The sequence below is a fragment of the Vespa mandarinia genome, chromosome 1 (assembly GCF_050613455.1).
Source record: "Vespa mandarinia isolate Hongniang chromosome 1, ASM5061345v1, whole genome shotgun sequence".
NCBI lineage: Eukaryota > Metazoa > Arthropoda > Insecta > Hymenoptera > Vespidae > Vespa > Vespa mandarinia.
In genome coordinates this window covers 20,168,028-20,192,500 of record NC_140810.1, presented here as the reverse complement: position 1 = coordinate 20,192,500, position 24,473 = coordinate 20,168,028, and the positions used below count along the sequence as shown (strand labels likewise).

At 41.6% G+C, this 24,473-nt stretch overlaps 1 protein-coding gene and 1 long non-coding RNA gene across 2 annotated transcripts in view; one reads left to right on the top strand and one right to left on the bottom strand.

Moving 5' to 3' along the window:
* Positions 1–23,966, bottom strand: part of LOC118447554 (uncharacterized) — a 27,052-nt gene extending 3,086 nt beyond the window's left edge. Inside the window, exons 1-2 of the long non-coding RNA XR_004839902.2 lie at positions 23,836–23,966; positions 494–826 (exon numbers count right to left, since the gene is read on the bottom strand). This is a non-coding gene — a long non-coding RNA (uncharacterized LOC118447554). The remainder of the gene's footprint in view (positions 1–493; positions 827–23,835) is intronic.
* Positions 793–15,356, top strand: net (atonal bHLH transcription factor 8-like protein net). The gene is given in 4 exon segments (XM_035879637.2): positions 793–1,366; positions 13,138–13,887; positions 13,890–14,010; positions 14,012–15,356. Coding segments are annotated over 4 exon segments (1,293 nt in total). The 5' UTR covers positions 793–1,314; the 3' UTR covers positions 14,382–15,356.
* Positions 23,967–24,473: the final 507 nt, after the last annotated feature.

Below are 24,473 nucleotides of genomic sequence, written 5' to 3'. Positions count from 1 at the left end.
GGAGAGAGAGAGAGAGAGAGAGCGAAAAGAATTCGGAGGTCGAATCTCCGGGAGATCAGGAGTGGTAAATGGGCTCCTTGACCAGCGAGACGCTCTGGTGGTTGTCGGTGAGTCCCATAAAGTCGCGATTCTCCCTATACAGGACGGAAGAGAGAAAGAGAGTAGCATGGAACTCGCTAGGACTGGTGGGTGGTTTAAGGATGTATGCGTTAAGGATGTATATGTGTGTGTGTGTGTGTGTGTGTGTGTGTGTGTCTGTATGTGTGTATCCACGCGAGTGCGAGAGAGAAAGAAAGAGAAGTGGCGCCGTTCTGTCGGCCCCCGCTACCTCCTACCGCCAACAATGCGTGCACCTTCCCCTTCCTCTCGACAACACGATATTCCTCTCTCTTTCTCTCTCTCCCTCTCCCTCTCTCTCTCTCTCTCTCTCTCTCTCTCTCTCTCTCTCTCTCTTACTCTTACACAAACTCCGATCCTTTCCTGACGTTCTTACCCCTACTACGAGAGTCGATACGGCGCGTCGCGTTTCGTAGAGCCGACACAGTCGACACTCCTCCTCCTCTTTCTCCTCCTCCTCCTTTTCTTCTTCTTTTTCTTCTTCTCGATCTCGTGTCCAGCCACTGCTGGAAGTGCCGCATCCTTGTGTCGCCGATAGACGGTAGTCCGATGGTGTGGTAGTATATTGGTAACAGTCGTCGTCGACGTCGTCGTCGTGGTAGTAGTGGTACTGACGGTAGTAGTGGTAGTGATAGTAGTGGTGGAAGGACCGCACAGGCCAGTCAGAACTCCCTCGCACACGGCGAGCCGACGAAGAGCGGCGCCGAGTCTAGAACACGAGGCGAGAATCAGTACGCTGTCGACCTCGAACGAGCGTGGACGCTTATTTGCTCCTTCGGCAAGCATCTTTCGGTTCGACATTAAAAACGTTTAGAAAAAAACACGAAGAAAAACTTATCGCGAGGTATAGAACGAACGATATCATTCGTTCAAAGGATATATTATACGCGTTCGTGTGACTCCACTTGTTGGATTTTTGGATTACCTTGGAGAGGAAATAGACGAGTTTTTTTTTCTACCCTTTCTTTTTTTTTTTTTTTTTTTTTTTTTTGCCTTTTCTTCACTTTTGTCAATCAATTAATTTATTTTACACCATTGTCATTGACACGTGACACAGCGCAAGGAGACAGATTAGAAGATTCAGTGTCGTGAACCTTTCAAGTGCGCGGGTGTTTGGAGAATCAAGATCTGATTTCTCTTATTTCGAGAGAAGATCTTTTTTTTTTAGCTGTGAACGTGCGCGTTCATGAGAGGAAAATGAGCGGACACGTGGTGGAAACAACGTCAGAGCTCTCCGCTTTTATGAAAGGTGATTTGTGTATATTATTTTTATTATCTATCAACGACCGAGACGATACAAGAGATCGTTTCAAATTATCGTTCCTTATTATCTATTTGTTTTGACGACTCGAAGGTAAGATCTCTTATCGTCTCGGTATAATTTCAAACTAACTTTTAAACTAATGCTATCCTACTTCTAATATCAAATGCGGACGTACGCGTAAAAGCGTATATCTCGAATACGACTCGTCAACGTTTATTCTTCTTATAACGAAAAGAAAAAAAAAGAAAAAAAAGAAAAAAAAAAAAAGAAAGAAAGAAATATTTCAAAACACGACACCAAATGGGTCGACCTTTTCTTTCGACGATACGTATATACTTTCTGTATTTCTCGTGAGGCAAAGCAATACGAATAGTTTTTCTCTTTCGCCTTCCTCTATTTACAAATATTAATCTAAGTTGCCTTACGATAAGGTCGACGTCAGAAAGTTACACACAACAACAAAGAACGCGTTTCTATAGTACATAAAGAAGCAAATACTCGAAGATAAATAGAATTTAATTTTGATCAAGGATGATATACATCTATATCGTAACTGTCCATTTATTGTCATCGATAATAATCGTACGACAGGTATCTGACTGCTTTGCACGTATAAAAGAGAAAAAGAATATGGAAAACCAATGAAAAAGAGAAGAAAAGATATCGTTTTTCGAGAGAGAGAGAGAGAGAGAGAGAGAGAGTGGGGGTGAGAGGGGGAGGGGGTTGGGAGGGAGGGAAAATTAATTGTAAGAAAAAAAGTGAAGGAATGATCGCAGGCAGCAGCGCGAAACGGCTGAAATAGGAGGTTAAATCTGGCGCCTTAGTCTCTCTCTCTCTCTCTCTCTCTCGTTCTCTTTCTCTCAGTTAGCGATTAGTTAACGGCGGGTAGAAGTTGCGATTGCGTTGAATGTGCCGGCAGGCATTTGGTCGATTGATAGTATCGTTGGTGGGGGTCGCGGAGAATGATAATTATTGTTATGAGCGGCGCCAGCCGGACCGGAGTGAGAGATCGAGTGACTCTCTGTGCCGCCGCGAGACACGATGCCGGGGAATCGAGTCTTTCTCTCTCTCTCTCTCTCTCTCTCTCTCTCTCTCTCTCTCTCTCTCTTTCTCGTTTCGTTTCACTTCGTGTGGGTGCGTCGGAGTGAGATAGAAAGATGAGAATAATAGTTGCGCTTCGAGAGTTGGATGCTGCGAGTAGTAACAGTGTGTGTTACAGAGAGAGAGAGAGAGAGAGAGAGAGAGAGAGAGAGAGGGCGCGCCGGCGCCAGCGTGGGTCGCGCCACACACAACAGAGACAGAGATGGACAAAGCGATTTAACTTGCTCCGACGAACGACCCCTTGACCGTGCTAAAAATCCAACGACTCTCTCTCTCTCTTTCTCTCTCTCTCTAATCGTTTCTTTACACGTATTATATATACCATTCGATATACTCCCTCTTTTTCTTTCATTTTGTTTTGCTTTGTCTCTCTCTCTCTCTCTCTCTCTCTCTCTCTCTCTCTCTTCCTTTCGATAAAGATCCTAAAAGAGGATTTAACACGTATTTCGTAGAAATACGTGATTTCTTCGGTTTAGAGATCAGAAATATAATCATGCGATATTCGTCGTCATGGTGAAAGATTAAATGAAACAAAAACAAAAAAAAACAAAAAAAAAAACGAAAACAAAAACAAAAAAGAAAGAAAGAAATTAAATATTACCAAGTATCTCGGACGAAGAGAAATTCTTGTAAGTAATTATTTACCTAATCCCTCCTGGCCTCTCGCATGCTCGTTCTCTTCTAAACTTTTATTTTTCTTCCAACTCGCGTACACTTTTACTCTCTCGAACGGGCGCGCACGTGCGTTCGCTACTGAGTCAGCTAAGATTTATAATACAATGACTTTGAGGAAATTGTTCGTTGAAATCTTCGATAAAAAAAAAAAGTTTCAATCGTTCTATCTCCCTCTCTTTCTCTCTCTCTCTCTCTCTCTCTCTCTCTCTTTTGTAAGGAAAATATAAATAAGCATTTTTAAGAGTTCACAACAAACGGACAGCTCGCGTATATCGCAAGACGGACTACCCACGCATCCGATTGTATTTAGGTCAGATTTTGTCACACGCACGTCATTCCATTCGCTTTCATTGTTATCTGTTCTATCGGAAAAATCTATTTGAGTAGGGATCGTTGAAAATTTGTACGATAGGGAATTCATTCACTTAAATTTCAAGTTGATAAAAAGGAACATCGATCTTTTTTTTTTCCTTAATTCAATCTTATCTTGGCTCAATATTAGTCTATCGATCTTAAAGGAAATGAATTAAACTATCAATATGATCGTTCTTTTCTGTCGGATAAAATTTTCACGGTATAATGTTAAAACCTTTTGGGATTGTTTGAGAATATATCGCTTTTGAAAATGCTTGTATTCTACGATCTAAAGGATCTTCCCTTTTCCGTACGAGCGGTCGCTCGTGAAATTCGACTTTGCAAAAGCCGTTAGGCGAAATCGTTAGGAGAATAACAATTTTATCTGAGAAGTACCACCCGTGGTTCGAAGTCTAGCCGAATGTAATCGATACCCAGATTGTGCATCCCAGGTAAAGGAGAGAAAAAGAAAGAGAAAAGGATGAGAGTAGAGGTCAGAAGAAGGAAAGAGAAAGGTATTAGACGTTCTTCTTTTCACCCACCTGTGCATCGAACTCGCGCACCTGCTACCTGTTCGGCCTTCCTTTCTATATAGATACAAGCATAGAAACGAAGAAAAGATCCTCTCCTACGCGAATGGTCTTTACCTGTGCAATAAATAGAACGTCCCGTTAGCATAGTATCCATCTTTATGAGCATAATCTACTAATCTTAAGTCAGGATCAAAGAAATCGTATATATAAATATACACATTTATGTATATTCATGACTTCTTTGTGTATATATATATATATATATATATATATATAAACTTAGGCAAACGAACAAAAGTAAAACTCATTTACAAGGATAGACCTTGTATATTAAGTATTATTTTCACAGTTACGTTTTGTACTATGTCGTTAAAAAGGATAAACGGTAAGCAAGAGTGCGTGTCGACGGGTCTACACCTTCGTGACCTTATTGCAAGGCTCTCTTTTTATATTCATATCCGGAACCCGGTATCTCTTCGACCGGATCTAGATCGATTATTCGGACTTGTATCGATAATATCGTGCTCGCCGAGTGCGCGTTTTAATACCATATAAGCCTGCGTTTTAATGTAGGTATCTACGTGTGCACATGTATAGATGTGTACTCGAGTGGAAGAACGAACAGAGTTACATACATACATATATGTATGTATCTCTGGATCGACGGATAAACATGGGCGCACCTGTGGCTCTCTTACGGCTGTTACTCCGTGTAAAGCGTTCGTCACGGGACGCGTAACGCCAACTTTCTTCCCTTCCGTCTCGTCGAGAGCTCGTGTAAGATCTCTCTCTCTCTCTCTCTCTCTCTCTCTCTCTCTCTCTCTGTGTATCTTTCGCTGTGTACGTGTGCGTGTGCGCGCATATACATTGACGAATGTATAAGAGAGCTACAGCTGACGTTAGTCGTCTTTAGCGATAAAGAGAAAATCGGATCAACAAAATTCACGAGCGAATTAAAACGTTTAAAATTGTAGATACGTTAACATTTTTACGTATTTCATTAATTTTTATTATCGCAAGTCTATTGCAATAAGATTGGACCACACGCCTGGTAATTTTTGTTTATTGCGTCGTGGATTGATATATTACGTTATAATTCTTTGAGAATGAAAATATTTATATGAAACAGAAGGAAATATGGGAAAAAGAAAAAAAATAAAAATAACGCGACGTTCCAAGCGCGTGTCAGACGATTGCGAAAATGTTTCGTATCGTTGCGTCTCATAAAATTTTCTTACTCGCTCGCTTACTCGCTTTCCTCTCTCTCTCTCTCTCTCTTTCTCTGCTCGCTCTCTTAATTCTAAGCAATGCGACGAGCAAAGAGGATAAGGCGATCGAGAAGCAACGGCACCGGACGCACGAGGCTTGCGTTAGAAAGTCAGGAAGCTCGAGTGTTGCTGCCAAAGGTCAAGAGACAAAGTCAATGGAACGGGAATTTGTGCTGTTATCTCTTCGCGTTCGATTGATATAACCGAGCTCGACCGGTCCGAGATCGAGTATGAGTGTGCATGCACTTAACTCGCTCTCGTTCGTATTCCTATAATCTCGTTAAATCTATAAACTCGTTCTCAAACATTCCTCAAACATTTACAAATTTTTTGGGCGATACGTGTATATTTTAATCGACTTTAATATAATCACGTGCATTTAACGTTTAACGATAGCGTGTATTAATTTTCCATCGACTTTGCGCTTAAACTTTTTCTCGGCCAACGCACTTAATTCTCTTTCTCGTAATCTCGTTAAATCCATAAACTCGTTCTCAAACATTCCTCAAACATTAACAAATTTCTCAAACGATACGTATATATTTTAATCGATTTTAATATACTCACGAGCATATTTAACATTTACGATAGCGCGAATTAATTTTACATCGACTTTGCCCTCAAACTTATTCTCGAGTCTAAAGCTTTCAACAGCTCGGACTTTTATTGGCTTTATCTGGTTTTATATGTGATTTATTAGAACATAAAATTTAAAAGGCAAGATATTTTAACGTCATTTCATTATTATCGTAATGTGAACATTTCGTAAATGAAAATTTCATTTATAAATTATTTGTAATTTTTATGTCTATGATACCGTTTAAAGGAATTAGCAGGATATAGGACTCGGTTGATCATCGCAAGTTTCACAAAAATAAACGTCGTTCGTCTTTTAGCCTTTTTTGATTGAACAGACAAGGTAGTGTATTGCAATATTTTTTTTTTTTTTTTTTTTTTTTTTTTTTCTAGTGAAATAACGTCAGAATCCTAGCTTGATCGCACAAAACGATCACTTTCATATTCGTCCTTAATAAATCCATCATCACTGCTATCCCGAGACAGCGCTTCTTCTATCACATATTTCGTCATGGTGAATATTTTTTCTTTTCTTTTTTTCTTTTCTTTTTCCTTTTAATCGGTCCAACAAATGACTAAATACTAAAATTAATGACATACGAAATCGCAATATAGCCTATAAATTACAACAGTTTGATCTTCAGTGCCTGAATATTGTCACGATTTGAGTACAACGTTAAACTTTGGCAGTGCCTGTGAGTAATATTTTGAGCGCGAAGGGTTAATATGAAAGAAGAGAGGTGAAAAATACAATTAAATTAAAAAGAAAGAAAGAAAAATAGTAAGAAATCGAAGAAAAGGAAAAAAGAAAGAAAGAAAGAAAGAAAGAAAGAAAAGTAGGCTCGAATATGTGCGTAAACTAGTATCCTTACGAGCATCTGGCTAGCGCCAGACTCTTAAGCATTTTACGAGCCAACCGTAGAACGAATAAGAGAAGAGAATGGAAGGGAAGGGAAAAGAAGTGAAAGAGAAGAGAAGAGTAAGAATAAGAAGAAGGAATAAGGTCGAGGGAGTGCGAGAAAGATAGAAAATAAGCGTCATTATACATATTCCGTTCTCGTACGGCTACGACTGACTCTCGTGCGCGTTTCCGCTAGAAGGCTTTCCGCGAAGCGCCTACTCGCGCGAACGTTCGAAAGCGAGAGAGAGAGAGAGAGAGAGAGAGAGAGAAAGGGGAAAAAGCAAAACTCGTCGATAAATCTCCGTCGGCTCGAGCGTGGACGCGTCGTTTCCTGCCGATTCACGGGACGATTATACTCGTTGACAGCAGTTCGTACCTTCATATTCCCTCTCTCTCTTTCTCTCTCTCTCTCTCTCTCTCTTTCTTTCTCCTCCGTCTCCCGCTCTTCTATTTCTGACTTAAGTGACAATCATTCGAATTTGATTCGCGAATGAAAACTCGCGCCTCGTAATTCAATGTAACATCGGCAATATCCAAAGAGAAACTCGTCAGCCTGTCGATTTTCATCGATACTCAATGATCGAGGTAACGATCGCTAAGTCAATTCGAAAGAACTGGACACTCGTACGTCGCCGTTGATTCTCTATAGAGACAAATTAAAATTAAATCGGTCAATAGATAGAAATAAATATCAAACGATCGTGAAAGATAGAAAGAGTTCTTTGAAGATTTATCGATATCGATCTAATCAACGTCATTGTTCGATATGTACGCGTTGAAAAATTTCAATGAGTAGCAAAGTATCTCTATAAGAATACGAGAGAATAATAGAGAGAGAGAGAGAGAGAGAGATATCAAGGCGCCAAAATCGAGAAACAATCGGTATTCGTGGTACGCACTCAGTCACCATGACCGCTCGATCATTCTCTTCACCCGAACTCGACATTTATTTATAATTCAAGAAGAAACTATTTGGCCTGGGCTCTCTCTCTCTTTTTCTCTCTCTCTCTCTCTCTCTATTTCTTTCTCTCTTCCTTCGCGGTAGTCGCATTTACGAACGACCGTTTATTTTCAGCTCGTAGAAGCTAAAGAGGCACGCTGTAGGCGGCCAAAGCACTCTTTCGAAACGTCTAATAGAGAGAGAGAGAGAGAGAGAGAGAGAGAGAGAGAGAGAGAGGATGAAGATGAAGACGAAAACGAAGATGAGACACGGAAGGAAGCTGAATTTTCGATTCTATCCTCTTCGTAAATTTGTCTATAGGAATAATGTATCGAAAGATCCGTGTAAAAAAAAAAAGAAAGAAAGAAAGAAAGAAAAACGTCGAAAGGGGACGGCAAGTGGTCGCGTGAAACGGCAGCAAATTGGCCATCGTTAAACGCAATCTTCGAACGCATCTTCCACGGGAAGCGGGAACGTTACGCGAAGCAAAAGGCGTGACTGCACGCCAAGCAAGGTCGTCGAGGCGTACTTGGAAGGAACGAGGTCGCTGACATCCTTCTTCCGTCTTTTCGCGAAACGGGATTGTTTCGAGGAAGCTTTAATAGATTTGCAAAAGAATATACTTGTGGGAAATTAATCGTGCCGCTTCCGCTTCGTCTCTCGTATATTTTCTTTAAATGGATAGATAAATTTAGGGGAAGAGCGAAGAGAAGAAAATCTACTTTTTCATTTCTTCTCTCTACTTGATATAAAAACATTCGAATCGATTTGCGTGTTCTCATAAAAAAAAAAATAAATAAATAATTCATCGCGCTTCTTGTTACATTTTTTCTTTAAAAATATACCCCGTATAAAATTCGAGTAGGCGCGAAGATTAGACCGCGCCTTTGTATCCCTCGATTATCTTTCACCGTCCTCGGCGAAACGAAAAAAAATTGTGAAGCGCATACGCCTTCTCTCTCTCTCTCTCTCTCTCTCTCTCTCTCTCTCTCATTTCTACGATTCGTTACAATTCGTCGTACGTAAGAGTTTGCACAGTTGTCCTCGAACTATTTCGGTCTCTGTTTGAACAATTGCCGAACGAGAAGAAGAGAAAAGATGGCCGCGTATTGTAAGCGTACATATATATGCGTGGGGCACACATGTGGACATCGATTCGATCGGTTGCACTCCTGCGATCCTGTGCAATCGTTTATACTTTATACTATGCTTCTTGCGGCCAGTTGTCTTCGATGACACTCGAAACGCACAAACTCATCGCATGCGTAATTATTTACATAGAGAGAAACTGTCGCTCTATCGGAAGGAAGCAAGTATATCGAACAGCTGATCGTTCCCGCTGATATCACACTTTAAAAATAGATTTCATGCGGCGCATCTTCGAGGTAGACATTCGCGACACACGCATCATCCCATACGTAATATTTTGCAAACAAATCATTTCGTTCTGGCATTCATCAAAGTCATATACATATACATATACATATACATATACATATACATATACATATACATGTATATATATATACGTATATACGTTTCATATTTCTCGTTCTTTTTTTCTTTTTCTTTTTATATTATCTCTTTTTATTTTTTCCTTCACTCTCTTGACTGGAAGTTGATAAAAAAAAAAAAGAAAAAAAAAAGAAAATAAAATAAAAATGAAAAAAGAAAAAGAAAAAAAAAATAACTCGATATACATATACGTAACATATAGATGCGTTCGTATTCTACGAGATTCGCAGCTCTTATCGGCGATCCACGCGAGCCTGGACCGACAAATCATGAAATGGAATTCGATATCGAACGATATCACGACTGCTAGTCGCGAAACATTTCTCTCTCTTCCTTTCAGCACGATCGAGCATGCTATCTCGTTTCTCCGTCGATGTGTTTATAAAAGAATGAGAGAAAGAGAGAGAGAGAGAGAGAGAGAGAGATCGATCGTGTGTGCGCGCTTCACTGGCGCCTGTCGCCGACCTCGAAGACCTCTCTCGACTTCGTCGACTCCTACGTCCTCCTATCGTCGAGAGCTCCCGTTTATCTTCTCTTCTTTCTTTCTTTCTTTCTTTCGTTGTCTCGCAAAAAGAAAAGAAGGAAAGGAAGAGAGAGAGAGAGAGAGAGAGAGAGAGAGAAAGAGAGAGAGAGGGCAAACAAAGGATTCTCGGTAATCTCAGATATGAGAATATGCGATTTCGCTGAGAAGTCTCAACGATGACGACACTCAACGATCGAGTAGAAGCAGATGGCCGATAGGCGAGAATCCAGGTTGGTTATCGGTGCGATAAAGCTTTGTAACACGCGACCTAGCTTCTCTCTCTCTCTCTCTCTCTCTCTCTCTCTCTCTCTCTTTCCCCTCTTCACCTTTCCTCTTTATGCCAGCTGGTCGAAGTGTTATATCTCTTTAACAGAGAGTATCCTTCTTAGATTTATATCCTTCGTTCGATCGTACGCAGGTGTTATAGGTGATCTCTCGAGGAATCTCGTATCGTTTCTTCTTTCGTTAAAGTTGTAATTTTCAAAGAAATTTCTTATTTGTTAAAATTTTAAAATAAATTAACGTCCAAACTTATATCATACTCTTTGATTTAAGGAATTATTTCTTAATCGTTCTTCTTTCGTAACACGTGGTATTTCGTGATTATCTCGAGTACATGAAATCGTTAATTCTCAATATTTGCGTCACGTTTTTGAACGTCATTGGATGCGACGGTGAGGGAGGGGGAAGGGGAGGTCGATAGGTGCGGAAGACGTGTACGAACGAATGTAGAAGTAATATAATATAAAGGAAATGGGAAGAATCATAAAAGAAAGATGTAGATTTAGAGAAAGGATTCGAAAAGAACGAACATACGTATAAAACAAGAAGCATTACGAGCACGCAATCTTTCGATAGGTCGATACAGTAGCGGTCGATGCAGCAGGAGCTCTCCGAGGTCAGTGCGGTCGCCAACGAGAAAGACGATCCCGTCGCCGAGTGTGCAAGCGCGTTTGCCTCCCGGAAAGGCAATAAAAGGAAAGCGACGTAGACGAGGTTGGCGCCAGAGCCATGTGGCTGCTACCGCCACCGTCCTCGGCTCGAAACGAGCGAGAAGCTTCCTTCTTAAGAGAAAGAAACGGTGAGAGAGAGAGAGAGAGAGAGAGAGAGAGAGAGAGAATTCGAGCAAAAAGGGTGCATCGGACGGTAGAGAAAGAGAAATACGACGTGATCTAATCTGTAATCGAGAAACTAGAACGACGTGTCATGCAGGTTCGTTGTCGCGTACGATCAGAAACAAACCGTGATAGGGAAAGAGAGAAGGAGAAAAATAACAAAGCTTTATATCTATGGTCCAGAAACGTTGGACGGACGTGAATCGTGAATACGGATCTTGTATCAGATATATACGTATGTATATATATATATATATATATATATATATATATATATATATATATATATTATGAAGATCGTCGAGAGTGAAATAAAAAGAAGAAGTGGAAGAAGAAGAAGAGGAAGAATAGAGGGGGTAGAGAACTCGATAAATTATCGTCAGAACGATCGATCGACCTGACCGTCGGCTCTTCTCGTCGTCGTATCGTTCAACGACAGGCGTCATTCGTCTAGCTTACCGGTCGTTCGGTCTTAGGAGACGAACACGGACAATCGACTTCGTTTAACCTGCCGCACGACGTGCCGAGAGGAAGACACAAGAGAGAAGGAAAGAGAGAGAGAGAGAGAGAGAGAGAGAGAGAGAGCGTCAAAAATAGTAGATGGAAGGCGAAGCTCGAGCGTCTACCGTGTCGGTACGCGACTTGTATAATAATAAGAGTCGTCGGAATCGAGTAAACACGTTCCTATCGAACGAACGTTTAACGTTGCTTCGAGAAAACGATTACTTTGAGATGTTATTGGTATCGTTAGTTTCAAGAACGAAATAGACAGAGAGAGAGAGAGAGAGAGAGAGAGAGAGAGAGAAAAAAGATAAATATTTTTCTCACGATAGTAAGAAATCTTTGCTATTAACTAGGCCGCGTCGTGCCGACACGTGCCACTTGCCTCCGGTGGGTCGTACGTATTTTTAACGAACCGACGGATTCCTGGCTATGGGGTCGGCGATGGCCGAGAATAGCAGATTTCGTTTCTGCTTATGTAGCCGCTCGAGAGAAACGAGAATGGAGTGAAAGAACGAAAGACCGAGAGAGAGAGAGAAAGAAAGAGTGGGAGAGGCGCGTATTATAATCGGCCGAGCCCTGTACGCCAGATGGTACCAGCTGGATGACGCACCGAAGTTGAAAACATCCCGTCTCCGGCGCGATTCCGCCCACGGAATCACTCGCGGAGGAAACGATCGCGTAAGCTCGTTTCTCCTTCTTTTCTATTCGCTTCTGTTTATAACGGCAAATCTTCGTTTACGGATGTACGCTTTATTGAGGTCTTTCTTTTTTACCCTTTCAATATTTATCAATATACGACGATGATATTTAAATGAATTTGATAAAAATGATCGGAGAATGGTAGTCGTTGTTAAGGTAATTCGATTAGTTTCGAGTTAAATCAAAATCTGGCATCTGGCAACGTTTCTTAGAGTTTGAAGCGTTGAAAACTCGTTAAATACGAGTCTTAGATGCAATTAACTCGCAAACACGTTACATAAGAAGGAGGGGGTGGCCAGCACGAAATGTCAGACTTTCTGCCGTATATTTCGCCATTTACGGCACGGCACGGCAGGGCACGACAAAGGATGTAGGATTGGAAGAAGTCGAAGAGTAGCGTCGGTCGGTCGGTCGGTCGGTCGGTCGTTCGATCGGTTGATTCGTGGAAAAACATCGAGGATGGTGACTCTGACGAGGTGGTGGCGGAGGCGGCGCGACGGCGTATCGGCGACGTCGACGCGCCTACGAGATCCTCGTGACTCGCTTTGCGCTTAATTTACAACCTACCGGGGAACGCTTCGAGTGCGATTTATCGTTCGTTTCTTGGACGACCTTAACGTTCGCCAAGTTCCTACGGAGTTTTTCTCACACAGCACCTACTTGGGAATTCGATAACATTGTAACGATTCCGATAATGCTTACAAAGTAATATATTAAATTTGCCGCAAAGTTCAAACTCGTAATCCGAAAATCGTTATCTCTTTAAGATTCCTCTCGCCATCTTGCTCTTTAAACTTCCCATTATCCCTCGCTGAGCTCCGCGTGCAGCATCAGGCTCGATCATCCATCTATTTCTGTCCATCTTTCTCTCTCTCTCTCTCTCTGTTTCTTTCACACACACACACACACACACACATACTACACTCTTTTTCTTTCCCTTTCTCTCTCTCTCTCTCTCTCTCTCTCTCTCTCTCTCACTCCACAGTTATTGGCTATTAAACGCGTAATTACTGGCTCGATGACTGACGATCGACTTCTTTTTTCGGTTGCAGCTGGTGTAATGGCGGGCTCCGAGAGAGACGCTGGATTCTGCAGCGGTGGCGACGAGGACGACATGTCTGGTTTGCACTCGCCAAGTGCCTCCGAGGACAGCGTCGAGGTTCAAGTGATACCAATTTCCTTGAGAAACAAGAGAAAACTCGCCGAACCGAGAAAAATACAAGAGCCGAGTACGGCACCGTTAAAGAAGAGAAGATTCGAACAAATCGAGGAAAGGGTTGTTGCTGACGAAGAATCGAGACCAGCCAGATCACCGAGTCCCTTCAGACCTTGGAGCAGCACGTCGAGCAAAAGTAACGAGACGAAGGCGAGCACAACGAAAACGGCATCTTCGACTACGACAGCGTCGAATGGCAACGCTGTTTCTACGATCGTATCTGCCACGTCGAGTGGTGCTCGTGGAATAGAAAGAGAAGAGGAAGAGACCAGAAGAAGGGAAGAAGGTAGAATCGAAGAAGAAGCGTTGCTGAGGTTACGAGAGACGAGCAACCGCAGGCCAGATTCTCCGATTCAAGTTCGTAACGCGATTCCGAGACGAGAAATACGTCAGAGGTTCGAACAACCAGCACCTACGAGTAATAATTCTCCAGCTCCTCTTGCACCTGGTATCATTCTTCCACCGCATCCGAAACTTCAAGAGGAACCATTGGCACTCGTTTTAAGAGGAGAAATTCCAAGAGTGCCTTCGCATCCGGCCGTGAGCGGAACGTACGAAAGAGTACCGCCGTCTTATCCGGTAGATAATGGTCATCATCATCAACAGTCGCATCACCATCATCACCATCATCATCATCACCATCATCATCATCAGCAGCATCATCATCCTGTACCACCGCATCGGCAACAAAGTCATCAATCTCCAGCCATCCAACAGACCAATCATTCGAGGCATCATCAGGGTAATGCTGCCGGTGGAGGAAGTGGCCAACAACGAAATTACAAAAATATGACCCGTGAAAGAAGGATCGAAGCGAATGCCAGAGAAAGAACGCGGGTTCATACTATAAGCGCCGCTTTCGACACTCTCAGACGGGCTATACCGGCTTATTCGCATAATCAAAAGCTTTCAAAGCTCTCTGTACTTAGGATCGCATGCAGTTACATAATGACTCTAAGTAAGATCGTCAACACCCCAGAAGGCGAATCGACGACCGGTGCGTCTCTCGGTGCCTGCGTAGATCTCGTCTCCAGGACCATTCAAACCGAAGGGAAACTTAGAAAGAGGAAAGACGATTAAAAACAGAGTCAGAGAGAGAGAGAGAGAGAGAGAGAGAGAGAGAGAGAAATTCTTCTTCTTTCTAGTTTTGCTTTTAGGCATGGCATCTAAACGAAGCTCCTCCACCGAAGTTAATAGAGTGTGCCCGATGCCCTAGTTTCTAAACGTCGAATCGCAAGAAAATTCTATATCGACGTTTATTACGTACATCCTCGTTGGCAAATTTATATACATATTACTATAATAAGAATGAAGACTCTATATTTATCCGATTGATCTATTGTCGTTTTTTCGCTAAACAAGTTCGACGATAATCCTTTTGAAGATAGAAATTGTTCTTGTAACAAATTTAACGCTTATTTCTAAAGGTTTATTCGCCGTAACTCGAGAGATCTGCGAACGGTCGAATAATTTCAAAACGCATTTACGCAATAACGAAAAGTAAGACAATAAATACCAATCGCCAGAGCTCGAATATTTGACCGCTCGAACTTCTCTTGGATATCAAGTTCCGAAAATCATTGCGATCTCGAAGGATTTCATTCGTACTTAACTTGTATTCATCGAGCTTAAGGAATAATACCGTAGCGTGAAATATTAACTTTTAATTTCATTTAAATGCAAAATGTTGTCGGAACGAATGGTACAAAAATTCCGATCGTTGCTCGCATGAAAACTATATTAAAAATTATTAAAGAATGGTGTAACGTTTCATATGTTAGTAGATTCAAACTGATTGACAAATGATACTTAGAAATGAGATGTGTTGTACAGGTCGATGGTTTTTATTCGCGTTTGTCTTTTCTACATAAAAGAGAGAAAGAGAGAGAGAGAGAGAGGGAGAGAGATCTCGCTCTTAATAAAAATGATGATAATATCGAGTGGTACACAAGTATACATCGATGCGAGCTCTAATAAAGTTTAAGTTAATCGCTAAAAGGCGTGTAAATATATTACTCCGAGTTGCCATAAATAGGCTACGCCGTGCATATTAGTTACGTTATTACAAAATAAGAATATTATTGTCGATATAGAATATATTATTAAAAAAAAAAAAAAAAAAAGAAAAAAAAAAAAAATAGAAAAAAAAAAGAAAAAAAAAGTATGATATAATGCGCGAACGAGAAGGTACGACGTTGTTATGCGTCGTAATGCGTCCGTTCGCGCCGCAGCGATTTCCGCTGAATGTCCTGTATGTACCTTTTTACGTTCTAAGATAACCTCGCGTTTTAAAACGAAGTTCAAATAAATTGCAATTGTGGAGAAAAACAATGAATATATGTGTATCGTTCCTTGATCGATCCTATTCCGTAAAATATTTCTATTAATTATAGAGTAATATTTTATAACGAAGACTCGAAGCATTTTGAGGTCGTATAGAAAGCGTCGATCTAATATCTAAAAAAAAAAAAAAAAACTGATCGATACTAACAGAGTTTTTTTTAAATGGATTTCATAAATGAAAGAGGAATATCGTTAAATGTCTTTCTACGCGAGGAGACAACGGTACTCTTTCTCGGTCGTTCTCGTTCGACCATCGTTGTAAATATTTGCAAAAGTGGATCGACTGGCTGGACCGAAGGAAGAAAGAAGGCGCTTACTCGGCAACATTATCGTACGAATAAAATGCATGAATCGAGAGGGAAACGGCAATGTTAATTAGCACGGTAGCACAGACGATTTGTCTTTCAGACGAGTTCGAACCAGTTGCAGCTGGTAATTCTAAGTTTACTTGCGCATTTAGCAGGATCGCGAGCGTTATCGGTGCACGGGTCTAAGCTCGTAAAAATGTGTGAAGAGAGAGAGAGAGAGAGAGAGAGAGAGAGAGAAAGAAAGAGGACCAACGCGAGGAAGGTGAGGAAGATGACGATGTACTCAGGTGTGTCTCCTGCCGCCACCTTTGGACACCGGGGAGTTCTTTATTCGCGAGACACATCTGGTCTGACGATAACGACGCGACAAACGATCCGCGATAACTCATAACCGTGGAGAAACATTAGAGACCTTATATTTCTTTTAAACACGTGCGTTTACGTCGACGCGATATTTCTTCAATAAACGAAAGAGGAAGAGAGACGACCTAGATACTTTTCATGTCGACTTCGAACGTTACTTTTCTACGCCGATGACGCGCGTCGTTTCCTTTTAATGCTTTCTAATCTCGTTTTAAGGAAAGTAAGAATAGTTATAATGCAGAATGCGTTATCGCGATCCCAAGAATATTTTAACAAAGAACAATTTAAACGCAAGGAACTCGTCGTTATTTAATAATTCCTAAAAGGATTTTGTTTGGCTGTTAACACCATCGAGCCATCGATATTTATTACATTACACTCTTCAATGGCCCATGTAATCGTCACCACTTATCGTTAATGTCGCGTTAATGATCTTCCTAGAGAGGTCGTTCTAATTGGAACGTTACACGCTAGAATATCGGCAACAACGACGACGACGACGACAACGACGACAACGACAACAGCCACGTAAAGTCTCTTACGAAACCGATTTGCAAAGCTATGCATGACTCGGGCGCAAAGTTCGCAAACGTGCCGACAAACGTGCCGACCAAAGGATAAAAGAGAGAAAGAGAGAGAGAGAGAGAGAGAGAGAGAGACTGAGAGTCTCTATCGCCTCGTCTCTATCTCTCTTTCATTGCCAATCGACGAGCACTTGGTTTGTTGCGTTCGATCACGATCGATCGCGACAACTCGGCGGCGACTTTCCATTCGCTCTTACCAGAAATTAGCGAAGCCGTTAGACTCAAATTATCCGAGCGAGCTTTCTACCGAGCAAAGTGAAAATCCAGATTAGGTTTGACGTTAAAAGAAAAAAAAAAAAAAAAAAAATATATATATATATATATATATGGCAGAATGAACGAGCGAGAACGATGATGACCTTTGAAATTTCGGTTAATTATACATGTACCTTCCGAAAAAAGGTAGTCGAAGAATGTAATTTTTTAATTTCGAATAGAACGTATACCGTTAGGATTTTTCTAATAATAGATCTCGTATAATTCGATACCATTGATTAAACTGTCAGGCCAAGGTAATATCAGAGATTAAAATTTAAAAAAACGAGACCGTTTAAGTTATAGAATTACTCGATAATCGAAGGATTATCAAAAAACATGAAAAAAAAAGAGAAAAAACAGCATATTTGAGAACTACCTGGGAACAGAGAATATAGGTGAGAAGGGAATGAAGAGGAGGGAAGTTAGGGACCGATGGTAGAACGAAACGGCTACTCGTATCGTGCTTTTCCAAGGAAGGCGTTGATTAGCAACAGAATCAAAGAGAAAAAGAGAGAGAGAGAGAGAGAGAGAGAGAGAGAGAGAGAGAGAGAGAGAGAGAGAGAAGAAGAGTGAACGAGGCGTTACCAGGTTCGGCAGCTGTTTAGCATAAAGGTAAATTGCCTAAGAAAATAATGATTCTCTTCGGCCTCCCTTATCCCGAGGTTCCTCGATCTCTACGGCAGGTGGCAATGACGTTCGAACGACGACGGTGGCTACCTGCTCGAAAACCGGCCTCCTCCTTCTCTTCTTGCCACTCCTCTTCTACCTTCCTTAAAGCCTCCTTACGATTTTACCTGTCTGTCCTGCTCGGTATCGGCCAACGCATGCAAACCCAAAATACGATACATACGTACGTACTATCTTGGCTTCGTAATCACTTCTGCACGTGTTATATACTCTCCTTCTCTCTCTCTCTCTCTCTCTCTATCTCATTTCCGTTCCTTCTCTTCGGAGTTTCGAAACATCGGAACGCCACATAGAAGCGGTTAGAGATATGTACTAACGTTTCTAAACGCGCATGCATTAAGCCAACATAGCTCTTCGCGTCCGAATTTGTAATTCCCGGCTCGCAGGTGCGAATAATTGCGGTGTAAAAAGAACCATGACGAAAATCGTCGATGAATTTGAATAGACTTCAGATGCGACATATGTATCGAATGGCAAATGGCACTTAAGAAAAATAATATACATATTGCGTAATTGAAATTTACAAAGGAAAGACGATCGGAGAATATTTTTAATTCATTAATTTATTAAATGATTATTTTAACAAGTCAGACGTGTACCTAACCAAATTGATTCGCTGGCAATTAATGATAAAAATGAAGGACATTTGCGGTAACAGGTGCAAGTTAAGCGTATGTAGGAAACGTAATGTGAAGTAATGAAAAACATTGACGGCCGTCGATAACAACGAGAAATCTAAATTTTAAATCGAACGTATGATCAAACGTAACGAAGAACATTGAAGATCGAGGAGAAATTTCAAGGTCGAATCATTTGCTCGAATCATTCTCGTTCCGTAAAGGCCGGCTCAAAGAGACTCCGATCATACGAAGAAACAGCTTAATGAACATCTGCCCTTGGACTTGGCCCTTGCAGATCGTCATCGTTTCTCGTCGTTGTCGAAACTTTCTCTCTCTCTCTCTCTCTCTCTCTCTCTCTCTCTCTCTTTCTCTTTTTACAGACTTGACTTAACTTCCGCTGAAAGCGCGATCATGAGCGCACGTAGAACTCTCTCGTGCGTACTTACGTACGTGCGTCAATTAGACAGATGTAGCCGAGAAGGATGACAAACGCGAGCAGATGCTCGCGAAGCGATAACCCGACACGGCCTTATTCCTACTCTCTTCTTTCGTCTTCTTTTACGCGATTCCTTTTCTCGTTCCACTTCTCCTCCCGTTCCGACCAACCAACCAACCAACCAACCAACCAACCACCACCACCACCACCACCACCACCACCACCACCACCACCACTACCACCACAATCATCGCCACTCTAATTCTTAACGTCCTCTTTTTCAACTCGAACGAGAGTATTCCTTTTCTTCGACCTCTTTCCCATTCTCTTTCTCTTTGGTAACTCTTCCTCCTCCTCCTCCTCCTCCTTTTCCTCCCAATCATCCTCCCCTCCCTCGCTACCACATTATACCACAACAGCTCGCACCTTATAACGCGCTCGGTTCTTTCGAAGAGCCAAACGAAGCCGTGCGATGTTTAACTCTTATCAGATTCGAGCACCTACCTACCTGCTTCTTCGTCGCGACGAAGAAGGAACCGTGGAGGTGAAGAGAGAACGGCTACCTTCGTTAATGAGGCGCCCCTTAAATCGCTCACGCTTCATCAACCATTTTCACTAATATTAATGCATGCACCGCTGCATGCGTGATTATCGTTAACACGAATTATACATACATATGTATGTATGTATGTATGTGTATCTTTATAGTTGATCTCTGATATAATTGGTAACTTTTCCAAAATCCAGCTTGATCTTACATATATTCGACTCGAGTTTTCGATATTTTAACATCCGAAGATAACAATTAAAATCGATAGATAAATACCTTCTAGATCTAGATGCTCGTACATAATATGCTTTTTAAATTAACACGCCAATATAACTTCAAAGGCGTAGGAATCATGTATGCGTTCTCTTTCCGTCCTTTCTTCGAGAGAAAACGACGGCACGGTCGATAAACACAGCGTAGTTGCGTTTCTCGAGACGACCGGTGTGACACGTTCAATTAGCAAGACCAGTAGTATTAGCGGATCGAGTCGTCCTCGACGGCGTTTTAACGATGCTTGGAATTTGCGATCTCCTCGACTTTACTTGACGAGGATGTAAACGATTTCATGCGTTCACCGGATCGTCTTTTTTTTGGTTTATTTTCTTTGATCGCATGCGATACGACATGCAATATAATTGTAGAAATTTTGTTGTCGTTGTTGTTGTCGTTTCTTTAATTCGATGCTCGTAACTAAATGAGAATTATTAAAATTAACGAAACGTAATATCATATTCATTTACGTATCGTTATCCCAGTAGCGCTATAATATATCATATATAGGAGTGAAAACGCAATATGTATTCCGCTCACGCGTCGATGCCAAAAGTCGTGCGTGGCAACGACGACGTTGCCCGATACGATCGAGATGACGAACGAGAGATACTTTTCGCCGATACAACCGATAATGTTATGCAGAACGACTACTTCTCCTCCCCTCTTTACCGTTCTTTCTCTCTTTCTCTACCTTCCTCTCAAGTGGGATGCAGGTAACCGCGAAGTGAGAAGGTGCGTGGCCAATCATCAGGGGACGGGTAGTCATCCGTGGTCAGCACCTGCGCGTATTCTTTTGCTCCTTCGACTTCTTCTTCTTCTTCTTCTTCTTCTTCTTCTTCTTCTTCTTCTCATCCTTCCTCCTTCACCCCACCTACCATACTTTTTCCCCCATCCCTTCTTATTCCCCTTATTTTTACTCCGTACATTTTATTTTCTTTCTCCCCTTCTTTCCGTGTACACTCTCTCTACTCTCTTCTTTTTACTTTTCGTCTACCTACGCAGCCGTCGTCCTTTTTTCTTTTGCGACTGAAACCGGCCTGGCAACGCGCATGCGCGTCCCCTTGAAACCAACCAATTAAGGACACTAATTTTACCGAGTACCGCGAATAAGATGGACTCTCGATTGTCTCGTGTTTGGTAGCATTAGCATAACCAGAGAGAGAGAGAGAGAGAACACCTGTGCTCGAAACAATCGACTCGGTGGTTAATACGAACAGATTTCACGAAGTACAATGAAAGATAAATGTACAAAGGATCTTGCGTGAGATGCGATTTGTATTACGATCGAGTCAGATTCATAGAGAGTCGAATCGAACGGATGACTTGGAAAGATTCAACGGGATACGACGAGTCATGGGATATCGCATGTCGATTGATTTATATCGTCGAAGCAATTAAACATCGGCCGCAGAGCCCTTCGGATCGATTGCGAAGGAAAAAAGAAAACAAAAAAAGAATAAAAAAAATAAATAAAAAAGAATCAACAAAAAAAGGAGAGAGAAAACAAATCCAAACGATATATCACGTCCCACGAGAAATGATCACAGAAATCTACGTGCAAAACGTGTTTATTTATTCATTTGTTTATTTATTTATTTTTCTTTTTTTTTTCTTTTTTTTTTTTCTTTTTTTTTTAGTTCTTTAAACAACTCACCCGACATTTTCTCTTTTTAAGAAATCAATGAATTGGATTTCATGATCATCTAAAGGAGAAAGAAAAGTGAAAAGTAGAAGGAAATAAAATTTCCAAGTGGTCTGATCGTAAATTATAGCGGCGCTCGACGATATCTCCTTTTGCAGAAACGTTGTTGGGATCGAAAATACGAAGAAGCGTTAATCAAGAGATTCTTACTTTACCGCAATCGACTTAGGGGCGTCGGCAAGCACCCTTCCAACTGGAGGAAGAAAACCTTCCGCTTTCCCTCTCTCTCTCTCTTTCTCTCTCCGTCTCTCTCTCTCTCTCTCTCTCTCTCTCTCTCTCTCTCTCTCTCTCTCTCTCTCTCTCTCTTTCTCGTGGAAGGAGACGAAGATTGAATCTCGTCGGAATTGAAATAAGCAGAAATCCACTTAGGCGTGCCGCGGATAGAACGATAGCGCGCGGCAATTTGCGAGCGTATTTGCTCTCGCCGCCGCCGTCTTCCACGTCGTTACGTGCACGCCATTTTCTTTGCTCTCTTGTATAAGCCGACCAAAGTTTCCCTTTGATTTTTCCCCTCCCCATACCTCTCTCTCTCTCTCTCTCTCTCTCTCACTTTCTCTTCCTCTCTATTTAAAGATGAACCTCGAAACACGAGGTTCTTGCATTTCCGTGATAATCATCGAACATTTTCCAAGAGGATCGATAAAAAAAAATATAAACCATCAGGAAATTTATTATCCCTTATTTTATATAGGTGCGCGACAGTACAAGTGGTAACTCATGAAATAAATGTAATGTACATTTACGTTGCGAAATAAATGTATGTTGCATAGCAAGGATTCTTGGATGTTCGTTAGGCTACGACGGACAAGGATAGTGGGACGACCACTAAAATTAGTAAAAAAAAACAAAAAAACAACAAGAAAAAAGAAGAGCCGATGGTCTTAAGAGGAAGAAAGAAGAAGAGAAGAGAAGGGGAAGAAGAAGAAGAAGAAAAAGAAGAAGAAATGGCGATGGTGGTGGCGGCGTGCTTTGGGTACGGCTAACCGGCAACTAGAGGCCAGCTACCGTACGGCGGCCAAGTAGCTACCGGTTTCCGAACAACTTCCAACTACCACCGACACCGAACGTGGATCCGAGGAGATAACCTTGTCCGACGATATGCCGCGTGTGTATCCTCCTCTCGCGTTCACGCACGCCAGCCACATTCACCCACGCGCTATCTCTCTCTCTCTCCCTTTCTCTGTGTCTCTCTTTCTCTTTCTCTTTCTCTCGTAAACGAAGCGAAACGAAGCGAAAACGATCCCCGGCTAATTAAGGGAACGACACCGATCGCGCTCTCTCGTCGACTCGTGCACGTACTTTCGAAAACTCGATTACAACGATTCCACTCTTTGAACATTCTCTCTCTCTCTCTCTTTCTCTTTCTCTCTTTCTTTCTTTGTCCATCGACGTTTTTCTTTCAGTTTATCGGCATATTCCATTGATTTGACCCTTTTCAATAAACGACGAGTAATCGACGCTGGTCAAGCTTTATATGAAATTAATGGACGGACACGAGAGTGGTCGACCAATTCGATTTTCCACCGCCGTAACTAGAACGAGCGAGTTTTATGTTTATTTTTCGTTTTATTTTTTCTATTGATCACATACATCACCTCTCTCTCTCTCTCTCTCTCTCTCTCTCTCTCTCTCTTATCCTATGGCAGCAGAATCAAAGCGTAACGCGGCAGCTGTAGTAAGATCATTAAGGATCGCGTGAACCGAGAGACAGAGAATTTCGTGACGGTTCCGTGTTCTCTAAGAGTACGTGGAGAAGACGAAGAAGAATACGACTAAGAGAACGAAGGTGGATATGCGTGCGCACGGTTTCGTGACACGAAAGACCGAAAGAACATAGACTGAGTCGGCGCATACACTCAGAGTCCGATTATGCGTTTACGCTGCAAGGACACGCGAAGCGGATCACTCGTGCACGCCTCTTAACTTTAAGTGGCCCTAAGAACCGACCCATTCCCGAAGTACGCACCTGCTAACGTGCAACGCACCTGCATTTACCCGTCTTTATAAGCATTACTTCATTTTTGACGGTTACATACCGCGAATAATAATTGGAACCTTGCATCTGACCCTACATTCCCTCCATTCCTACTCTTCTCTTTTTTTTTCTTTTCTAACCGCAAAAAAAAATAAAAAAGGAAAACAAAAGAAAAACAAAAAAAAACTAAACCTGATCTTTCCCCTCACTCTCTCAAACTCGTGCTGGTCACTTCTTCAACGATCTAACACGAACAGAGATCGATCGATCGATTGATCGATCGAACGAACGTTCAGTTTCGACACCTCTTCTTCGCTTCGAATGAAATTTCAAACTTATTATTTATTGATTCGTATCGTACGACCGGGACTAAATCACTTACATATTTACACCTCTACGTCGAAGAATAAAAATCTATAGAAGAATATACAATACCTTTTTGAAAATCGCAATTTCCTTTCGTACGTCCATTTCCGTCAAGCACGTGACCTCGTATTTACGTGTACACGCGTACGCGCACACACACACACTAGGGTGAAAATGAATGAATCGGCACGAATTTCAATTCGGTTCTTTTCCTTTTGCGAGTATATCCTCTATATATCTTCTCTCCGACGCGTGGGAAACATTAAATGGTCGATATAAAAATCACTCGTATTCTTTTTTATCGATACGTTAACTTTCGGAATAAGCGATATAATGAGTTATTACATTTCTTCTTTTTTTTTTTTTTTTTTTTTTTTTTTTTTATGAACCGATCGATAAACGATCGAGCCATCTATGGTACGTAACGAGAACGAACGACTTTCTAAGCTTTTTATAAAGACAATAAAATATATATCTCGAAAGAGTCGCAGCTGGTATATCTTGGCTCAATTCCCTCAATGCTTCGTCTTTCTCTCTGTCTTTCTCTCTTTCCTTCCATCTCTCTTTCCCCCTCACTCTGTCTCTCACTCTCTCTCTCCCTCTTTCTCTATTTTCCTTTCGATTCATCATTATTTCTTCTTTGTTCTTTTTTCATTAGTTCGCCATAATTTTGCCACAGATATCACTTGTCACAAGAGATACTACGA